The 20,416-nt window shown below is 39.1% G+C and overlaps 3 protein-coding genes across 5 annotated transcripts in view; 2 read left to right on the top strand and 1 right to left on the bottom strand.

Moving 5' to 3' along the window:
- Positions 1-1,397: 1,397 nt before the first annotated feature.
- LOC148731209 (methylglutaconyl-CoA hydratase, mitochondrial-like) lies at positions 1,398-7,935 on the bottom strand. 2 transcript variants are annotated; one of them, XM_088761514.1, is made up of 7 exons: positions 7,706-7,935; positions 6,853-6,920; positions 6,202-6,274; positions 5,481-5,717; positions 4,217-4,455; positions 3,221-3,268; positions 1,398-2,932 (listed from the first exon to the last, which is right to left on the bottom strand). In XM_088761514.1, exons 1-7 carry the CDS (start codon positions 7,890-7,892, stop codon positions 2,855-2,857), a joined length of 930 nt encoding a protein of 309 aa, XP_088617640.1. In that variant the 5' UTR covers positions 7,893-7,935; the 3' UTR covers positions 1,398-2,854. The 2 variants fall into 2 exon arrangements, with proteins under 2 accessions (XP_088617640.1, XP_088617639.1); XM_088761513.1 differs by having other exon boundaries at positions 5,481-5,732; positions 7,706-7,934.
- Positions 7,936-9,279: 1,344 nt separating this feature from the next.
- LOC148731208 (histidine N-acetyltransferase-like) lies at positions 9,280-10,990 on the top strand. The gene has a single exon (XM_088762099.1). It carries the CDS (start codon positions 9,387-9,389, stop codon positions 10,350-10,352), a length of 966 nt encoding a protein of 321 aa, XP_088618225.1. The 5' UTR covers positions 9,280-9,386; the 3' UTR covers positions 10,353-10,990.
- Positions 10,991-11,762: 772 nt separating this feature from the next.
- LOC148731207 (leukotriene A-4 hydrolase-like) overlaps positions 11,763-20,416 on the top strand; it is a 29,286-nt gene continuing 20,632 nt past the window's right edge. Inside the window, exons 1-4 of one of the 2 annotated variants that reach the window (XM_088760172.1) lie at positions 11,763-11,977; positions 13,557-13,690; positions 14,641-14,761; positions 15,163-15,231. In XM_088760172.1, coding sequence (XP_088616298.1) covers positions 11,807-11,977; positions 13,557-13,690; positions 14,641-14,761; positions 15,163-15,231 — 495 coding nt within the window. In that variant the 5' untranslated portion in view covers positions 11,763-11,806. Of the gene's footprint in view, positions 11,978-13,556; positions 13,691-14,640; positions 14,762-15,162; positions 15,232-16,619; positions 17,646-20,416 lie in introns of those variants that run through there. The other variant, XM_088760171.1, reaches the window with a different exon arrangement.

Here is a 20,416-nt window from a genome sequence, read left to right as displayed (position 1 = left end):
AAAATCTCAAGCCAACAAAAATGTTTCGCTATAGTTAATATTAGAAACCTAAATCTTTATGTGTGAACATAAAAAAAATGTATGATTGTCCTGTTTTTATATTTGTGAGCTATCGATATCAAGCTTAGCAATTTTCACCATTTTGCGAAATAACAGAGAATACTCCAAAAATAGCGGGAATAAGCGACAAACGGCCATGTTTTGATTTATTTCAAAACTTTTTCCAACTCAAACAATTGATGATCTAAGCGATTACAGAAATAGAAGTGTGTGATGTTTCCCTTTTTTGATGAAGAGCTTTCCCTTGAAATACGTCAATCCGGCGTGCCTGGGAGGGTCACGTGACCGAAGTTAGACTAAGATTTGAAAAGAACTCCCATGTTTACTAAGTTTCATTTTGCCAGCATTAGTTCGTTTCTCTGTTGAAGGGTTCCTGATCATATACAGTTAATTCTGACCTACAGATACCCCGCTAGTACTCTCGGAAGCTAAACTACGACTAAAGCTACAAATAAATCTAAAAAATAAAAAACCCACTATTACATTAAGACAAATGCTTCATGAGGTCCCTTTCAGCATTTTGGTGCGTGTACTCATGTTACGGGAAGTAAAACTTGAAAAAAGATAGGCTTACTTATTGCGTGGTTTGTTTGTTTGTTTTTGCAATTTTATTTAGGGTTAAGCCGAAAGGGTTGAAATGGTCAATGTGAACCTTTCTTGAATCCGTTGGTCTGTTTACTTCAAGTTTCTCCCCAGATCACTAAGTCTCCGATAACCCAGTCTGTAACCAAAGGGTATCCAGTCAACCTCAGTTGCTGAGCCTCAGGTGTGCCAAAACCAAACATAGTCTGGGTTTTTAATAATAGTGACCTCCCATCTGACATCAATCGAACCGATCACTATGGAGAATCGTTGCTAGAGTTGCCAAGTGTCACAAAAAAGATGAAAGGCACCTACAGGTGCGAAGCGAAAAACAAAGCAAATACTACTAGTTCCTCTGCAACACTGCGTGTTTATGGTAAGTTTAATAATAATGATACTGATTACGATGGCTTTAACGGTAGCGATGACGAAAAGAAAGACGATGACAATGGAGAAGGGTACGGATGTGAAGATAAAGCTGTAGTCATTTGGGAGGCGAGAACAAACAAAGAAAAGAAATAAAAGTGATGGCGCTATCATGGTTAATTGATACGAATGACTGTATTTACTCCGTTGATTAAAGAGATGCGCGCGTTTTTTGAGAAATCGAGCGGGTAAACTTTTTGGCATCCTCATCTAACGCTTATTCGCGGTTTAATGACTGAGACATGCGCACTACAGGAATTAAAATTGCAACAAACATGCAAACACTCAAAGATAACGAATACTCAATATGAAATAACATCTAAAACAACTAAATCACAATCCTTTTTTTAATAGTAAAATAGGGCTAAACACGAGGCCGTTAGATAGGAAAACGTCAATCTTTGACAAGTCCTGCCTAGCCAGGTCCGAACATCATTATTATCTGCTGCCAATATGGGGAAATATTTTACCACGCTTAAAATTTGATATCAATGTACCCCGAAGACAGGGATTTACTGATTCAACAAGGAATAACAAGTCAAATAGTTGAATTCATTCCAACATCATCATATAGCAGGAAAAAATATGAAACCCCTTTTCAATAGTATCCAAAACGGCTTTTTCATAAAAATATCTTATGCTAAGGATTTAGTAACTGAAAAAAAGATTTGGTGATGAATGGAATTCATTCGAAGAACGAAAAAAAAGTAAAGCGGTGTTTTAAAACTACCCTTTGTATTGTCTACGTTTTCCCATTATCTTTAAACTTTCGCGTAGTTTGTCCAAAAGCCCTTACTACTCTTAAAATGCCGAGTCCTAAATCATTTCAAAAATAAACCTCAACAAGCGGTATTCCTTCCCAAAATTTTATCAGATGCTGTTTACTGGCATCGGTGATCTGACTTCCACTCAGATCAAGTGTTGGTGAGTTTACATGTTGGTGTCTGTAATACTTGACATAGACTGACAACACCGGCATCGGTGATCTGATTAGAACCCAGATCAAGTGTGGTGAGTTTACATGTTGGTATCTGTAATGCTTGGCATAGACTGACAACACCGGCATCGGTGATCTGATTGCCACCCAGTTCAACTGTGGTGAGTTTACATGTTGGTGTCTGTAATGCTTGACATAGACTGACAACACCGGCATCGGTGATCTGATTAGAACCCAGATCAAGTGTGGTGAGTTTACATGTTGGTGTCTGTAATGCTTGACCTAGACTGAAAACAACGGCATCGGTGATCTGATTTACAGTAAGATCAAGTGTGGTGAGTTTACATGTTGGTGTCTGTAATGCTTGACATAGACTGACAACACCGGCATCGGTGATATGATTCCCATTCAGATAAAGTCTGGTGAGTTTACATGTTGGTGCCTGTAATGCTTGGCCAAGACTGACAACACCGGCATCGGTGATTTGATTTCCTCTCAGATCAAGTTTGGTGAGCTTCCATTTTGCTCCCCTTTCAGAGGCTCCTTCATTCACTTCAGATTCTCCCTCTGCATCGATGTATATATTCGATACATATTCTCCATACAGTTTTCTATGTATTTCTTAAGGTGCTGACAAGGAGAATTTGTTTAACAATCAAGAGCTTGTTTAGTTGGTGATCATTTCCTTTATTCTCCTAACCTTAATGTTTGATTCAGGGGTGATATTGTAAGGAGAAATTAGATGCCGGTCACTCTTAGGGAGTCAAACAGTTCACCAGAGTCTTTGTTCTATTTTCCAGTTGCACCTTTACTTCATCGTGTCCATGCTTTTCTGTCATGTTATTCTCTTCACTCCCCTGTGTATTGTGGTGTTCTTTTCTCTTTGAATGCTTTAAGACCCTCTAGTCTGTCTTTGGTGGGTATAACCTGATGGAAGAAAATTCACAACTTTTGACTCATGTAAACATTGTTTTACATAATTTCAATTTAAATACCAAAACATTGTTTTGTTTGACAATAACAGTACAGACCACCCAAACCACTGTGTTTTTCACCACAATATCAATGTCAAATAAAACGAGTCTTTCAGTGCATGGCATGTTGGAATATGACACATTGACATGAGTAGCATTGTGTGTACTCTCTTATCAACAATGGAAAATTAGCCAATTAGATTGCAACATTACTGCAGTAAAATAATATTTGCACCCATACCTGAGCATAACAACCTTCTTCAAATGACATGGCTGACATGAGGTCAACCTGCAGAAAGAAAGAAGACACAAATCACATATTCTGGGAGTAAAACCATTTCATTATAACAAAACCTTGCTGTATTGAATGCATTCCATGGTTTAACATTAGCATGCATATTTTCCATACTGTTCCCTACACATTTCTTATACTACCATCAAGGAGGATTTGCTTAACAGTCAAGAGCTCCTCTAGTTTGTGATCAATTCTTTTATTCTCGTGACCTTGGTATTTGATTCAGCACTAATATTGTAATGAGAAAATAGCCTCTAGTCACTGTTAACTGAATGATTAAGGGGTTCAACTTAATTACCTTGCAAAGGGTGTCACGATGATACAAAAAATGCGGGTTACTTTGAAAAAATTTTATTTTTCCCTTTTTTTTTTTTTACTTGTCAGACTTGTCTAGTATTTATTTAGAAACCTCAGATGTGATCATGAGATTTGAGAATTAAAAAAAATGAAAAAAGAGAATCAAATAAGGGAAACCATACAACTACTCGTCAATCATCAGTTGACCCTTTTAACCCTAACATGATCAGTCCACATATTCTCCATACTGTCCGCTATATATTGCCTAAGGTGTTGACAAGGAAAATTTGGTAAACAATCAAGAACTTATTTTGTTCGTGATCATTTCCTTCATTCTCACGACCAGGACCTTAACCCGTCGTTAATGTTAACTACCACTCAATGAGAAATTCTGTGCCAACACAAACTGATATAACATTTTTCCAGAATTCTAGCTTGTTTCCAGTTTCAGAGGCCAGTTCAATCTACCTCTCCAGTGCCAAAGATTTGATGATTACTCTCTAACTTTTGACATGTTGAGAATGTCATTGAGTAGGTTCAGCAAGCAGTGAAGAGGTTAATGTGGGATTCAGTGGTGATATTTAAAGGAAAAATTAGTCACTAGTCACTCTTGCAGATCAAAAGGTTAAAAAAGAAAGGACTTACCTGGATTCCCTTGTTAATTGCTAGTTTGGCCATCCTCACAGCAACAGGTCCTCGGGGAAGAATTTCTTCAGCTAAAACAAGTGCTCTTTGATATGCTGCATCACCAGTTTCAGTTTGTTCAGCAACATAATCAGCCAAACCTATTTCTTCGGCTTCTGTACCATTGATCATTTTGCCTGTAAAAATCATTTCCTTGGCTTTTGAGATACCTACTAGCCTTGGTAGACATTGAGTACCTCCTAAAAAAAACAGAAACCGACAGGCTGTCAGACCATTTTGCACCAACTTTGTGAAGTGTGATCAAAGATGATAATAAGTGTTTTGGACTAATTCTAACATCAATTAATGTCTGACGTTAAAAACACAGTTACTCATTACGTTCCAGAATGCTGAAAATCTTGTCTTAGAGAGTTTCAAATTTCAAATTTTTCAGGGGAAGCACGCCCACAGAAACCCTCTCCTTGAGGGACCTGTTGCTTTGCAACCATCACACTTGCAACACAATCATACCGGCTGCCTACTCAGTTCATATCATACATTTATTACACCTTCTAATGACAACCCTGTAAAAGCTCTGTGATATCATTCATTTCAGATGTCAAGGCTGAAATACCATTAGCTGACTTGCACACAAGACTTAATGAATGATGCACTCTTTATGAATTGGAAAAAAGGGATTTAAACCCTCTAACTCCCAGATGTGATCATCATGTAACTTCTTCCCATGAGTTCAATATGCTATCATCTTGCACTGGGTTATGAGAAAAGATAGGCTTATCAGCCAGAGGGTGCGATCACGATCTAACATCAAACTCTCCCCTCTGATTTCCAAGGAAATGTAGAGTGATTAGAGGAGAGAATTGCTAATTCGATCTTGGGAGTCAAAGTGTCAACCTTTAACTCCCACGAGTGACCAAGAAAGAATTTCTCCTCATTTCTCCATCAATAAAAAATCAAACAGAAAAGTAATGAGAATAAATAAAATTATTCATTGGTGGATTAATTACCAGTAAGTTGATGCAACACCAAATTCTCAGAACTATAACATCGATTGAATTGTAGGACAGGACCTCTTCTGAATTGTCATTGCCTATTGTTGTGAAGAGTAGCCTACTAAATGCTAAGGAGGGGGGATGGGTGAGGCAGCTTGTGATAGCCTAAGGGAAGAGGAGTTAGGTCATTTGTGATGGCCTTCCATTCCATCCAGAGACAATGAAATTCCTAGCTGCCATGGATAAGTAGCAGAATCTTATGAAAACTCTACCTGCCCCAGGAATAATAGCCAAACGAGTTTCTGTCAGCCCTACTTTAGCATTACTTGCAGCAATCCTAAAGTCACATGACAGGGCCATTTCAAGGCCACCACCGAGGGCGTGGCCATCTAAAGCGGCAATTGTAGGCATTGGCAGGTTGTGTAGTTCCATTATTGCTGCCCGAGCCATGGATACAAAGGGTCCAACCTCATATGCTGCCATTTTGGCTCTCTCTTTGAGATCAGCTCCTGCACAAAAAATACCTGGGAGTGACAAAAGATAGAAAAACTTGAGTAATACCAACTGTAATAAGAGTTCTACTAGAAAACAAAAACAAGCATGAAATTATTTTAGTTCTAGAATTCTACTGGTTGACAAAGCAATAGTCTACCTGCGTTCTTATCCAACACTGTCTTTCTCCAATCACGGGGATGAACAGTGCTCACAAATTAATTGCAAGGAAAACTTGACAAACTGTTGGAGTTGCCAGGGATGACCTGGTATCTCTTTTGGAAGATACCATGATAGCCTACCTGCAGCTGCCTTCTATCTAAGTATGCAACAATCACCACGAACTCCTTTCCAATTTGTTTGGAGGGGAAGAGGCTACTGTTTACAGCTAAGCTACTTTTACTCAACTCAGAGAACCACCTGGGTTCCCAAGACTATTTTATTGATGTTCCACTTCTACTACTCATACTTGGCCTGAGGTATCACTTTTGAAATTTTTACCTTGTGCATCACTTTTGATGATAACAGTTCTTACATTCCTGTCAAACTTCACACAGGCAAGGGCATCTGTAAACTAAATAACAAGAAGCTAACTTCTTGAATGCTTCTCTGCAAGGATCTTATTGTCAAAATCAAGTTAACAGCTATAACTAAGGTACTTAGTGTACCCCTCTGGTGAAGAGCTAATCTTTGACAAAATTATTTTCACTCAATCATGTCTGACTCCACTCAGATTTGTGCATATTTTTGAGAAAGTTGTAACACATAAAAACATGATTAAAGCAATAAGGGATTTTCTTGTGTTTCATGGAGAATTTGCTAAAGTTGCATAAACCCAAGATTCTGTAAAGGGCTGGCATATAAATGTCTCCAATTCACCTGTACCCCCTTTGCTGCTGTTCAGATGAAGCTATCTTAAAGTAAGGGAAGGGTGTGTTATTGCCACTTTAAATTATTCTAAAAGAAAGAAATAGCTGGAGGTGATAAGTGTAACAGAGGGATTCACAAGGGGTGATCCTAGAGCACCCATTAGGACTGGGGCAGGCAAGAAGTATAAAGCTGCAAAAGTCGATGACCCCTGGAAATTGGCAAAAAGTAGGGTGGAAATTGACCCCCTTACTGATATGCACAACAAAATGAAAGGGGTCTCACCAGTCTTAAGAAATTCTTGCTCATGGCATTTTTTGCCTCTGGTCTGCTCATCACAAACAAGGCAATCCCTGTGAGGGAATACAATTTATCATCATTCTGGAAATATTTCAGTTCAACTGATCATAGAACCAGGCAAGATTTCTGCGCAAACCCATGCATACAGTTCTTAGATAAAAAAAATAATAGATTGCATTTAGGTGAATAATTTTTTTTTTTAGTATATCCCATTCAGAAACTAAATAAAATAGTTTGTTTCCGTTAATATATCAAAACATGGTGGGAAAGTAAACTATTGACATGCAATTTTGTCTCTTTGATTGCCAGAGGTGAATCGTGCTTATCGATTACTTATGGAACCAGCCAATTAGCACGCGTGAAAAACAATATTCACCTTGTGTGGTATTTATTAATATGGGGTTATTTAAGGCAAAGACTGCACTTCATGTTGGTTTACCGGCAAAATAATCCATGCAGGATGATGGGAAATTTGGAAAATCTCAACTTAGAGGGGAAGTTAAATTACGAGTGTGAGTTCTACACTCAATAAGATAGATCATCCCATACTTTGGAAAATCATGCCGGTGAACCGATACAAAAGTGCGATGAATGAATGAATAAATAACTTATTTAGACACGTGACATCGATAAGTCTAAGAAAAAGACTCGTTACAAAAATGTACGTGTATGCAAAAAATTATGTACGTGTATCTATTGCGATCTATTGCTTTTATAAATTAAACTTGAATTTTCCAAGGATTTTCCGGTGCAAAATAAAAAATAGGTTCTTGAACAATCGGGTCGCTCGTAATATCAGTTGCTTTACTAACGAAAAATCTTTCCACATCTAATTTACCTTCGTGTTTACCGTCCAAATACCGAAGACTGAATTCTTCTGCCGCTGATGTCGCGCTTTCTGTGCTGTAATTGGAATTGTTTGGAAAGCATAAACTTCTACAAGCAGAGATCTTTCTCCAATGATGGATTACAGAAAAAATGCCAGCATTGTTACTTCTTGGAAATCTTTTCAAGATCGCCGCCATTTTGGTCCTCTAGAGATACTCGTCATGTAATTGTCATCTGGTACCCGCCCCTGTCCCCGCCTCTTCCAGTCCCCAGGACTGAGCGCGGCCATCGATTGTTGTAACATGTTACCATAGTAATGGTAAATTTCACTGGGACACCCCTAAGGTTTGCTTCAGTGCGTTGTATGATTGCTCCATTTGATAATGAAAAGACATATATACAAGACGTACTGTGTTGAATAAAACTTGTCAAACTAGACTTCAGCCCGAATTTGATCAGTTTTTTAGGTGGCTCTGAATCTCATCTTTAAGTTCTGGGAATTTTGCAGCAAGCTAAACCTTTTTATCAGCATCCAATCAATTTCTTCTCTATTTTCAAATTTAGAGAGTAAAGTTACAAACGAAAAATTGGCGTGATCCATTTCCCCATCTCCAGACTCAACTCAGTACACGAAATGACTGCAGCTGTCAATTTTTTGGCAAGAAATCAGAAATGTCAACGGGTCAATCTCCCATCCATCTTTAATCATCACTGATGTCTTAGTCTTCATCTTTAAATGCAGCTATGGTTTCGATTATGACACAATCACAACATTGCGTGACTTATGAGCGTAGGTAATAATACATCTCAGTGAAGAATGGGTGTCATACTTCCGCCACGCCCTTGCGTGACAATCTCTGAAGAGAGTCATTCCATAGGATAATGGTCGCAGCCTTGTTTTTCAGTTCGAATATATTTTTATTTTAGCGTATCTGTTAGACAGCCGGTCATCGAAAGATGGATATCTGTTTTTACAGCGCTAGAAAATAAACAGCAATGTTTATTCAATGGCGATTTGGGAATTTGCTGTAAACACATGCAGACGTAAGTCGAAGCAGGCGGAAATTAGTACCACTTACCTTTTCCTGTGAAACATGCGAACGCGTTTTTTTTAAATGAAAGACAAAAAAACGTTTTTTACAATGTAATATGAATGAGGTTTCAAATAAACCTGTGGATTTTAATTTCTTTTTAAATGTTCCCTTTCTGAACAGCAATCCAAGCGGGGTTTTTAGAAACAATGACGTTCAAACAATAAAGCTTCTCAGTTTGATTGCTCGACAAGACGTATTAGCATAACACAGAGAGACTTAAAAAAAAATGGAGCTTAAAACGCGAGTTTATAGAAGTTGTTTGAAAGTAATATTTACGTGAAATCTTACGTGATTTCCGCACAGAGCACTTCAGACCATTTAAATGGCTTTTCTTTACAATGGGTTTGTGAATTTGTAAACAGACAATTGTTGCAAGTTTTATTTTGTTTACGTTGTTTGTGTGGAACAACTAATTACCTTTAAGTGATAAACAACCAATTGGAAGATCGGCTATTGTGCATAACAGTCAGCCATTATCTCGAATTTCTGACAAAATCATTGAGAGATCAAACTGTTAATAAACATTACGTGACATCGAAGTTTTTGCATTTGATCGACTTGTGTTTGTGCTGCAAGTGATTTTAAATCTAGTTTGCTATGGAGAACTTGGAAATCCGCCTTGCCTCTGTAGCTGACTACGATGCCGTAGTAGAACTCTCCCACGCAACTTACGAAGACAAAGCGGACGAAGATCACGACTATATCCCCAACAGATTTCAAGGTTGGCTTTCGGAACCCAAACGAGCTGTCTTCGTCGCAGAAATGGAAGAACAAATCGTTGGATTGCGGAGTTTTGTGGTTGTCAATGATGACCAAAGCTCTACCTGCGACGTGGAAAAAATCCATCCTAAATTCCGAAGTCGAGGGCTTCAAATCAAAATGATCGAGGCGAACCGAGAGTTTATCCGTAAAAAATACCCGAATGTGGCCAGAGAACTCTTCTACGCTCCGAAGAAGTTCTACACACAGCGACAAGAGCTGTTTGCTGATCAAGTTCTTTTCAAACAAGACATAATTGCCTATCATATCGATCTGGAAAATCTCGATGTAGAGAGACTCAACGAAGTCGCTACCCGTCTTGCACTAGAGGTTAGGCCTTGTACCAGGGAAGAATTTCTGGAAGAGATCTTATCGATTGCCTTTAAGCTCTTTCCGAGCGAGGTCTTCACTATCGATGGGTTGGCATTAGAAGCTACGCGAGCCAATACGAGCGCAATGGTCCGAGACGGAGATAGATTTTTAGTCGATTACAATGAAGATGATTCGGAGCCGTTTAAGTCGTACAGTCACGGGAGAATTTCACCAAGAAATAATTCGCTTCACTGGGAATGCTGTATCTATACCAAAAGTCACTTCCTGTTTCAAGTGCATCTATTGGGGCAGGTCAGATGCGCAAGCGAAGTTCTGGCCAACAACAAGAACACCGTGATTGTGATTCATTTCCTCTCCGATAGCCGACTGGTTTCTTACGGAAGGAAACTGTTAGAGGGTCTCTTGGGCTTCAAACCATGTGACCGACTCAACATGAAACAGGAGTACGTACACGAGGAATCGCTGGAGTAATCCGAGTGTCCAGCTTGTTAAAGTCCAGTCCACTTAAGAATTATGACATTGTTTAAAAAATTTTCTTTTTTTTTTTAGATAGAAATAAGACGTCGTTATCTAGGTTTACAATAATCACCTTTTGCTAATTAATCATTTTTAGTTTAATATTACTTCCACGAAGAATCGCTGGAGTAATCCGAAGGTCCAGCTTCTCAACGTCCAGTCCACATAAGAATTACAAAGCTCAGTTCTAAGAGATTTTTCTTTCAAATCGAAATGAGACATTGTTTTGTTTTTCTAGAGTGATGATTACTGCCTCTTTAGTTTACGTTTTGCCATAACGTTGATTAATCAGTTTTTAACTGAAATGTTATGATTTAGTGTCTCGCTTGAAGGCACTTAGAGTAACTGTCTGTCCCGTCTTCGCAACACGGTCGGGAGGCGGTTTTCATGCGACGGATGGAATACAAATTTAACAATTAATTGCAGTTTCAATTATCATACGGTTCTCTTCGGGGAACTGTATAAAATTATGTAAAGGCATTAAAAGAATCAAGAAAGCAATTAGACAGTCAATTTTTAAAAATATGTATTTTATTGTGCAACAAATAGCAATTAAAAATGATGAATTGAATAAAATTTCCATTTTTTTTTTGTTCCGACCCTTCAATTCCCATGAGTGACCAATACTGAATTTTCCGTTACATTATCGTTACAATATCAAGCAGACAAATGATGAGGATAAAGAATAATATCAATTAGCGGATTATTAGTTGATCCAATAATAAATTCTCCAAACTACAGAGGAACCTCGATTTAACGAAGTGCCAAGGGACTGGGGAAATTGGTTCGTTGTGGCATACATTTTATTGTAACTTTAGCCGGGCTGAAACTGAGAGGAACATAGAAGATGGTGAGGAACCAAAACTAATTATTTCCTTGATGACCACGCACTGAGTGTTCTGTTATACTCCCAATTCAAAAATAGTGCAGTGGAAAAAAATCCGTGGCTACAGACAAATTTTCCCCGGTTTTAGGTGCACGATCTGATCATGTGCGAGTCGAAAGTTCAAGTTGTTGTTTACTGCGGAGAGGGAGTTTTTGTGAGTTTAGAAGCATGACACGTGATTCACGCTCTATAATCGGAAATCGTATTTTAAAGTCCGGTGATGGCGTGGAGGAATCTTTTTTTTTTGGGTGGGGGTCACATGGATTTCATGGGGATCAGTCGTCGACTACAAAATTGACTACCAATGAGGGGGGGATCATAATGATTAAGTCCTTCTACCCTCCCTCCCTCCCACACACACACACACACACAGGCGATAAATAATGATCGATCAAACGCCTGCATGTGTAGCCACGCGCGCCAATCACGTGCGGAAACTAACTGAGGAAGACTAGGTTTGAATTTACTCTTTGTTGCCTGTCGCTTTGCGTGCTAAACACCACGTTTGACCAAGGGTGAAGTCATGGAGCCCTCCAAAGAAATGCTTGGCCATGATCCTTGCTCGTTTTCCAAACCAAACCAGTGTCTCTGCACATACATCAGCTGGTTCGTCGATGTCCTAATGGATAAAAAGATCCTCGATTGCCGCGTTCAGCTTGAGTTCGAAGTGAAAGAGGACGGAGTGAAAAAAATGGTAAGGTTCGATGTGAATTTCATTTGCATGAGCATTATGGAGTGAAGGTAAGAAGGCACGAGGTTAAGTTAAATACAGTTTAGCTCGAGAACCTTACAATATTCTTGGATAACTATAAACTCTTAGCTGATTAACTCCAGAGCTCAATAACTTGGCTACTAAATCATGCACCAGAAAAAGGTACAAATTTGAAACGTAAGTTTAGAAGGGCTGAACTAGTACGGTAAGCTCTTAGCGAAAATTGCGTGCTCGAGTCTGGGTTCTCCACCTTTACATTTGCACAGGAAACAGTTTGAATCGCACATCCTTTTTTACTCTCCTTGCATGATAATACATTTACACGTGCAATGCAAGAGTGTTGCCTCAAAGTGTAAAGCGTTTGCAGTTTCTTACCACTTGAATTCAGAATCACTCGGGAAATGTATTCATCATTGGTTTGTGATCAGAGGGGTGTTTCCCTAAAAGCCAGCTTCATGCAGTTTGCTTTGTTATCTTGTCGATACATTGTTAATAGTATTTCTTTTCCTGCGGATATTTAAGTCATTTCTTTGCATATCCAGCTGTACTGGTCTTTTTCATGGGGAAGCAGTCATATCGTCATAAACTGCGTGTTGGGTTCTAAAACTCAGCTCTTGAGTACCAAGCTAATCTGATTCAAATTTGATAGCTACAGGAGAAGTCAGCATACAAACTGAAAGTTTTCATAGTTTATAGTTTTGTGATGCATTAATTAATCTTAGCTTGGCAACTACTGGCACCTTCTAGATTTACCACTCTTACAGACAAGAGTTCGCAACTTTACGAGCATGCGAATAATTAAAGCAAAAATGTCACTGCCTGACTGAGATAAACTGATTAGGAGAAGCTGTGACTCAAAGATTGCCTGCGGTTAGTTATTAACGAAGACTTAAAAAAAATCAAAATCGCTTTTCCTTGCTCCTTTCAGTCTACTATACCCTTGTCAACTGTACACATGAATATCAAATTCCAATTTTAATCACACTACACTCTTTTGTCTTGGAAGAATGTCTAATTTTGGGGTTGAGGCTGAACATTCTTATTTTTTAGTGCCATTTGAGTCACAAATCCTTCTTAACTTGTCCTTAAAGTTGTGTGGTATAGCAATTCAAGAAATAACTTTATAAAAATGTCCCTCAATATTTTAGTTGATTGTCCAGTCAGATCACAATTTTACATTTCTTTTACCTTTATTTATACTTCTAACCAAAAAAAAAAAAAAATAGCAAAAAAAGACATTCTTAACTAACTCTCCGTCAGGGTATGATCTCCATATTTTCCTAAAATTGCGGTTAATGTCAGCACGAACATTCTTATAAAAAAGTGGCTTTCTTTCCCAGTTCTCAAAATAACCATGTCATTCTTGATTGAAAGGGCAATCTTTTGCAATGCTTTATTGACCAAGCTTGTTCAGTAGGGATGGATGGATATTAGCTTCATTCTTTTTTTGCCTTTTTATGGACCTAGACTTAACCACAAAAAAAAGCACTTAGCCAATATTTAGCCATCTTGAACTCTTGCTTGGTTGATAACGTAAAGATGATAAGATTCTTCTATTAAGGCCCTTGATACCAGAGACTTGACAGTTCACAGTGTCATGGATGGTAATGGAGAGAGTCTGAGTTTTAGCTATGGTGAGAAGCACAAAGCATTTGGAACACCCCTCAACATTGAACTTCCTGATGGTTTAAAAAGGTGATAATTTTATTTCTCAGACAATGAGTGTAACTATTTAGTTTGTACTCAAGCAAAGTGACCCACCCAGCTGGTCAGCTTATCCTGTTTTTTTTTTTTTTTTTTTTTTAGCATGTTCAAGGGTATTACTACTTCCTCCCCTCCCCTCCCCTGAATGGGATACCAGTCCATCAGAAGGTTACCTCCAGTATTTAATGAGCAGAGGTTTCGTCAAGGGCCAGGCACTCAGCAAATTGCTTGGGTGTGAGGACAGTTTTGCCCACCTGGTTTGATCATCTAGAGGAATTAGGTTACTGTCCCTTATAAAAGCCAGTTCAGTTAAAAAAAGTTTTGCCTGTCTGTGAAAACCAGTGGCCCTCCTGCTGAAAAAAATTAATGAAACCCCTGCATGAGGCTTCCCTGACAATTTTACTAGTACCCATTTAATCCTGGGTCCAGTTGTGTAAAGGCCGAGTAACACTATCCGTGTGATAAATTGGTATCTGGCTGATAAGCGTTAACAAAACGCACTGCACTATCCGCCATATAGTGATTTGTCCAGTGGACAGCGTTATCTATGCTTCAAACAACCAGGCCCTGGGTAGAGAGAGGCACTGTGATACAGCGACACTAGCTCATTAGCATAGTGACACTTTTCTCCCTTTTATTCAGCCCTCGCGGAATATTTTATCTTATCTGTCCCTGATGATGCCGTTGAGTGGCGAAAGCTCGGACTTCTACAATATTTTACAGTAATTCAAGGCCACATTAGTGTTTTTTATTGTAAAGCATTTTGTCCAAGAAATATATATGATAGCCCTGAGCCAGGTCTCGCACGCAGAGTCCAAAGCACATCTGACCATAACAGGCCACCATATATGTCTCCCATAACTGTTATTGACTTCATATTTATTTTTAAACCTTTGGTATAAATCATCAAAAATTTTCAAGTTTTTATTGATTTTTACTAGTGGTTCCAAGCTCTACCTCAAGATTAGTTACCAGACCTCTGAGACTGCCTCAGCTTCACAGTTCCTCACCCCTGAACAGACTGCTGGGAAAAAGTACCCTTATTTTTTCACCCAGTGTCAGGTAAGATGATAGGTTATTCCTCAGAAAAAAAAAACCAATCAATTTTATGGTATGTTCATGTAGATACATGAAGCTTGCTAGATTGGTAATCAGGCTTTGTATAGTGCTACTCAGAATCATTTTTTTATCTTGTTCTTGAGCAAAACATAATATGAGTGAGAGACACATTTTTCAATTTTTGAACTGAAAAAAGTTAAGTTTGCAGAGGCAGAAAAAGAGTTGTATGTGACATGTGATTATTAGCCCACAGTTACTATATGATGCATAAAGGCAAGAGGCTGAATGAGATTTTAAGTTTTCCTTTTTAAACTTGTGACACATGAAATACTGTCCACTTTGGAGCGCTGAACCACATTACATGCCTTAAGATTTAGACTGACAAATATTTATATTTCCTTTAGGCCATTCACGCTCGCAGTCTCATTCCCTGCCAAGACACACCTTGTGTAAAAACACCTTACCAAGCAGAGGTATGATTTAGATCACTCCTGAGATCTTATTGCTAATTCACCCCACTGTCTGCCATATAGTTCTTCTAAATTAGATGTAACTTTGGAGAATTTGGTATCTGATCAACTAATACTTCCCAAATTGATATTTTTCTTTATTCTCTTCACTTGTCTTCTTAGCAATACTATTAACAAAGATTTAGTAATACATAGACAGGTAAAAACGAACGATATAATATCCCGACGTTTCGGCTACTTCATGACGCCATTATCAAGGGTACGAATGAAAATAAAATTAACAAATGCGAGTTCAAGAGTTACAACTAATTTGCATAGGGGAGGTAGCTACACAAATACTTTAGCACGGATAGAATCCGTCTGCACGTTCAAACTTGGTGTTAATTGTTTTATGTAAAGCATCTCGTTGACAAGACAATCGAATTTGTTCATGAACAAGACAATCAAATTTGTTCATGAACAAATTCGATTGTCTTGTCAACGAGATGCTTTACATCAAACAATTAACACTGAGTTTGAACGTGCAAACGGATTCTATCCGTGCTAAAGTATTTGTGTAGTTACCTCCCCTATGCAAATTAGTTGTAACTCTTGAACTCGCATTTGTTAATTTTATTTTCATTCGTACCCTTGATAATGGCGTCATGAAGTCGCCGAAACGTCGGGATATTATATCGTTAGTAATACTATTGTTTTGATATTGTAACGAGAAATTCTGTCTTGGTCACCCATGGGAGTTAAGGGGATATTATTAATAATTAGTATAATTTCAGAGCTGAACAAAGAGTTTCCAGCAATCTGATTGGTCGAGCGGTTCCTTATATGATGCTATATAAACTGCTCCACGCGGTTTATATAGAAATGTTAAACTAAAATGTTATGATTTTAGAAATTTCTCTGTTGTTTAGCTCTGAAATTATACTATTAAAACTATTATTCGCGGAAGGCGAGGTGAATATTGTCAAATAATCCCCGTCTCGGGGATTATATGACGATATTCACCTCGCCTTCGGCGAATAATTGTTAATTCTATCTTGTCATCAGTCCACGTCACTACAAAGTCACATGAAATGCGCATGCGCATTGCCAGTCAGTGCTAAGCATTTCGCTAGTTAAATTTGTCGTTCATGAGTGGGTTCCTGCATTTTTATTTGCAAATCTTCAGCATCTTCCATTTTCCTTGCCTCTTGCCGGCATCCAAAAAGGTAGGAGTCGTCCCTTTTCTGTATTTATTCATTTCAGTCTATAGTTTTTAGTTTTCCCAGTGGAAAATGAGTGCTGAAGGTGAATCGTCACCAAACCATGCGATTATCCCCACCAATGCACTGGGAACGGCTATTGTGGTGGATATGAATACAAACCATCCCATTTTAAATTCTTTAAACAACATTGATTGAACAATGGGCCAGATGGCGGGCCTTATAGCCAAGTTTTGCGAAGATGACAGGTCAAGCGGCCGGAAAAGATCGGCCGATCCTTCATCAGACACTGACGAGTCCGAGTCACAACATAAACATTACCTTCGTCGCTCAAATTCTAAAAGAGCACGAGACAATACTCCATCGGACGACGATTTAAGCCTTCATGCACAGGATGACTTTGTTGATGAAGATCTAAAACTGCTCACCGAGCACTCATGGGCCACCGGCCAAGCGCGGGAAACTCCCGTTCTGGAGGCTAAGATCCTCCAAGACATTGCTAATGGTTTTGAGGATGATGACGCCACTGGCGACAAAATCATGCAACAATTGGCAGACTTAGCCACAAAGCGTTGGGGAAAGAAACTCTCTTCAGAAAAGTTGAAAAACCTGCTCGACAAATATAAGCGACCTGAAAATTGTGAAGACGTCAAAGCCGCAAAAGTCAACCGCGAAATATGGAACCAACTTAATCCTAATAAAAGGAAAGTTGATCTCCAGTTGTCCAATATGCAACAAGTAGTGCGTAAAGTTACTTTTGCGACCCTACAGACAACTAATGTTTTGTTGCAAAATGCCTCTATTTCATGGAGTTCCTATTTGATCATGCAGTCTGTTCATGTTGTTGCTTTGTTGGGCCATGTCAACACCCAGTTGGCTCACTTTCAAAGAGAACAGATCAAGCCTGCTTTGAAGCAGGAATACTCCACCATCTGCAGTGCTGAAGTACCCCTGATGAGCCAATATTTATTTGGGGATGAGCTCGCCAAGCAGCTGCAAAATGCTAGGGAATGTAGCAAAATTAGCCAATCTGTGGGTCACTCTTCACAGGGATGCCCTTACACAGGGCGCCATTGTTCTGGTACCAGGAGCGTTATAATAAAGGGCCTAAAAGAGATTTTTTATGGAAAGGTCAACAGAAAATTAATTCCACAAAAAGAAAAAGCCTCAGTTCAACGAAAAGAAATAGTTGACCAACTGTTAGCAATAGGAGATTCGGTAAGTGATTTTCCTACAATTCTGCCTTGCCTTTTAAGTTATTTACAGGCCTGTTGCCACAATTTTAAGGTAGGGCGAGTCGCTGGTCATTTTGCAGCATGGAAGGATCTTACTAATGCTCTTATAATTTTGTCTGATGTTTTGGGAACCCTAGTCAACACAGGCTTCCTGGCCATGCTTTTAATGAGCACGAATATTCTGTTATCAACCAGGAAATACAAAAATTGCTCCAAAAAGGGGTTATTATGAAAGTGAAATACTCTCTGGGTCAGATTGTATCAGGAATTTTCTTGCTTCCCAAGAAAGATGGAACTTTTAGACTCATACTTAACCTAAAAAATTTTAATGAGTTTGTGACACATCATCATTTCAAGATGGATTCTCTTCAGACCATAATTAAGCTGGTAACACCCAATTGTTTCATGGCATCTATAGATATGAAGGATGCATACTATTCCATCCCTATTAAGAGTGAGGATCGAGAGTATTTGCGATTTAAATGGGCATATCAATTATATGAATTCACTTGCCTTCCCAATGAGTTGTCGTGTGCCCCCCGCCAGTTCACAAAAATTCTGAAACCTCCTTTAGCCGCTTTACACAAACAAGGGCATATTATCTATTGCACACCTGGATGACCTTTACTTACAAGGTCGGACTTATGACGATTGTGTCAAAAATGTTATAGATACCACAGTCTTACTTGATCAGTTATGTCTGGTTGTCCACCCTGAGAAATCCAGTTTTATTCCCTCTCAGGAGCTGGTTATTCTGGGCTTTATCAGTAATTCATCAACCATGACAATTCAACTAACAACCGAGAAGGATTTGGGCCTCAAAACTGTTTGTCTTGAGTTTTTGCGAGCTACCACTTTATCTATAAGGGAAGTAGCAAGTGCAATTGGCAGAATAGTGGCTAGTTTTCCTGGGGTGAGGCACGGACCCCTGTTCTACAGGCACTTGGAAAAAGACAAATGTCTAGCCCTACAGCAGGCAAAAGGAAATTTTGATGCTCACATGTTCCTTTCACAACAAGCTAAGTGTGAATTGCAGTGGTGGTGTGATAATGCGATGACTGCCCACAATGTGATATCACAGGGGGAACCCCAACATCAAATTACTACAGAGGCCTCCCTCTTAGGGTGGAGAGCTGAACATGACAGAGTATCTACAAGGGGGAATTGGACCCATGTTGAAGCCCAGTACCACATAAACTACCTGGAAATGCAGCCTATCTACTTAGCCTTACAAACTTTTGTTAAAGGCTAGGTTAACACACACATTCGAGTAATGTGTGATAATACCACAGCTGTGAATGTGATTGATCATATGGGAATGAGTCATTTCGATTCGTGTAACTCATTAGCCAAAAGAATTTGGGAGTGGTGTATAGATAGGGAAGTTTGGTTGAGTGTTGCCCATATCCCTGGTAAACAAAATCTTGTTGCTGATTTTGAATCTCGAAGAAACCAAAGGGAAGCAGAATGGCAGCTTCATAAAGCCACACTCCAAAATGCTCTATCAAGGTTAAATTTTCAACCTGACGTTGACCTCTTTGCTTCCTGCATTAATCACCTTTTTCCGAAGTATGTTTCATACAGACCAGACCCTGAAGCTTTCGCCATAGATGCATTCTCATTACAATGGTCTAAACTGGAAATTTACGCCTTTCCACCTTTTAGTGTACTTCCCGCAGTTTTGAGCAAAATACAGAGAGAGGAAGCTCAAGGAGTTGTTGTGTTTCTGGATTGGCCAGCCCAAGGTTGGTATCTCAAAGCTCTGGGGATGCTGAAACAGGAACCACTTTACCTCAAAGCAAGAAGGGACCTACTCCGGTTACCAAGTCATCCAGAGGAAGTACACCCAATTTGGCACAACCTCAACCTCGTAGTCGGTCTCTTATCAGGGAAAGTCTTGCTAAATACTATTTATCATCAAGTGTGAAAGATGTCCTTATGGCCTCTTGGAGAGAGGGTACTTCTAAGCAGTACCGTACATACTTAAAGCGCTGGAGATAGTACTGTGATGACAAGGATATTGATTCATTTCAACCCGGAGTACACAATGGTGTCGAATTTCTTGTCTCTTTATACAAGGCTGGTCTTGGTTACAATGCTGTTAACACAGCCCGTTCTGCCCTGTCTTCCCTCCTTATTTTGGACAGCAATGAAAAGTTTGGAGATCATCCCTTGGTTGTTTGCTGCATGAAGGGCATTTTTGAATTGAAGCCATCCCTCCCAAAATACACTGAGATATGGGATGTTCATGTTATGTTGGATTATTTGAAGATCTTTGGTGCTTTATCCCTTAAAGAACTCACACTCAAGTTAACCATGTTGCTGTGTTTTACCACAGGCCAACGTGGACAAACATCCATAAGTTTGACATTAACTACATACAGGACTTAGGTGATCGGTACAGAATTTCTGTCCATGAGAAGCTAAAGCAGACTAAACCAGGAAGACATTTAGAGCCTATAGAACTCTTGGCCTTCTCCGGGGACAAGGAACTTTGTGTGGTGTAACATTTGAGGGAATATATCCATCGTACTGACCCTTTGCGTAGGGATCATTCTCAGTTATTGTTAAGCTATGTCAAACCCTTTAAGCCAGTAGCAAGGGACACTGTTTCCAGATGGGTTAAGCGACTTTTGCAATCTGCAGGGATTGACATACACTGTAACTAAGTACTCTGCTCATAACTACAGGGCTGCTTCTACTTCCAATGTTAAGGTTAAGGGTTTGAACATTGCTGAAATTATGAAGGTTTCC

Source organism: Stylophora pistillata, chromosome 5 (assembly GCF_964205215.1).
Source record: "Stylophora pistillata chromosome 5, jaStyPist1.2, whole genome shotgun sequence".
Classification (NCBI taxonomy): domain Eukaryota; kingdom Metazoa; phylum Cnidaria; class Anthozoa; order Scleractinia; family Pocilloporidae; genus Stylophora; species Stylophora pistillata.
This window is presented reverse-complemented; position numbering and strand designations above follow the sequence as displayed.

Excerpts from the sequence above, each read along its gene's own strand:
- LOC148731209 (XM_088761513.1), bottom strand. The coding sequence starts at position 7,892 with ATGGCGGCGATCTTGAAAAGATTTCCAAGAAGTAACAATGCTGGCATT. Across the intron at positions 6,921-7,705 it reads TTTGGACGGTAAACACGAAG|GGATTGCCTTGTTTGTGATG; the intron begins GTAAATTAGATG and ends ATTCCCTCACAG. Across the intron at positions 5,733-6,201 it reads CATCAAAAGTGATGCACAAG|GTATTTTTTGTGCAGGAGCT; the intron begins GTAAAAATTTCA and ends TGTCACTCCCAG.
- LOC148731208 (XM_088762099.1), top strand. The coding sequence starts at position 9,387 with ATGGAGAACTTGGAAATCCGCCTTGCCTCTGTAGCTGACTACGATGCC.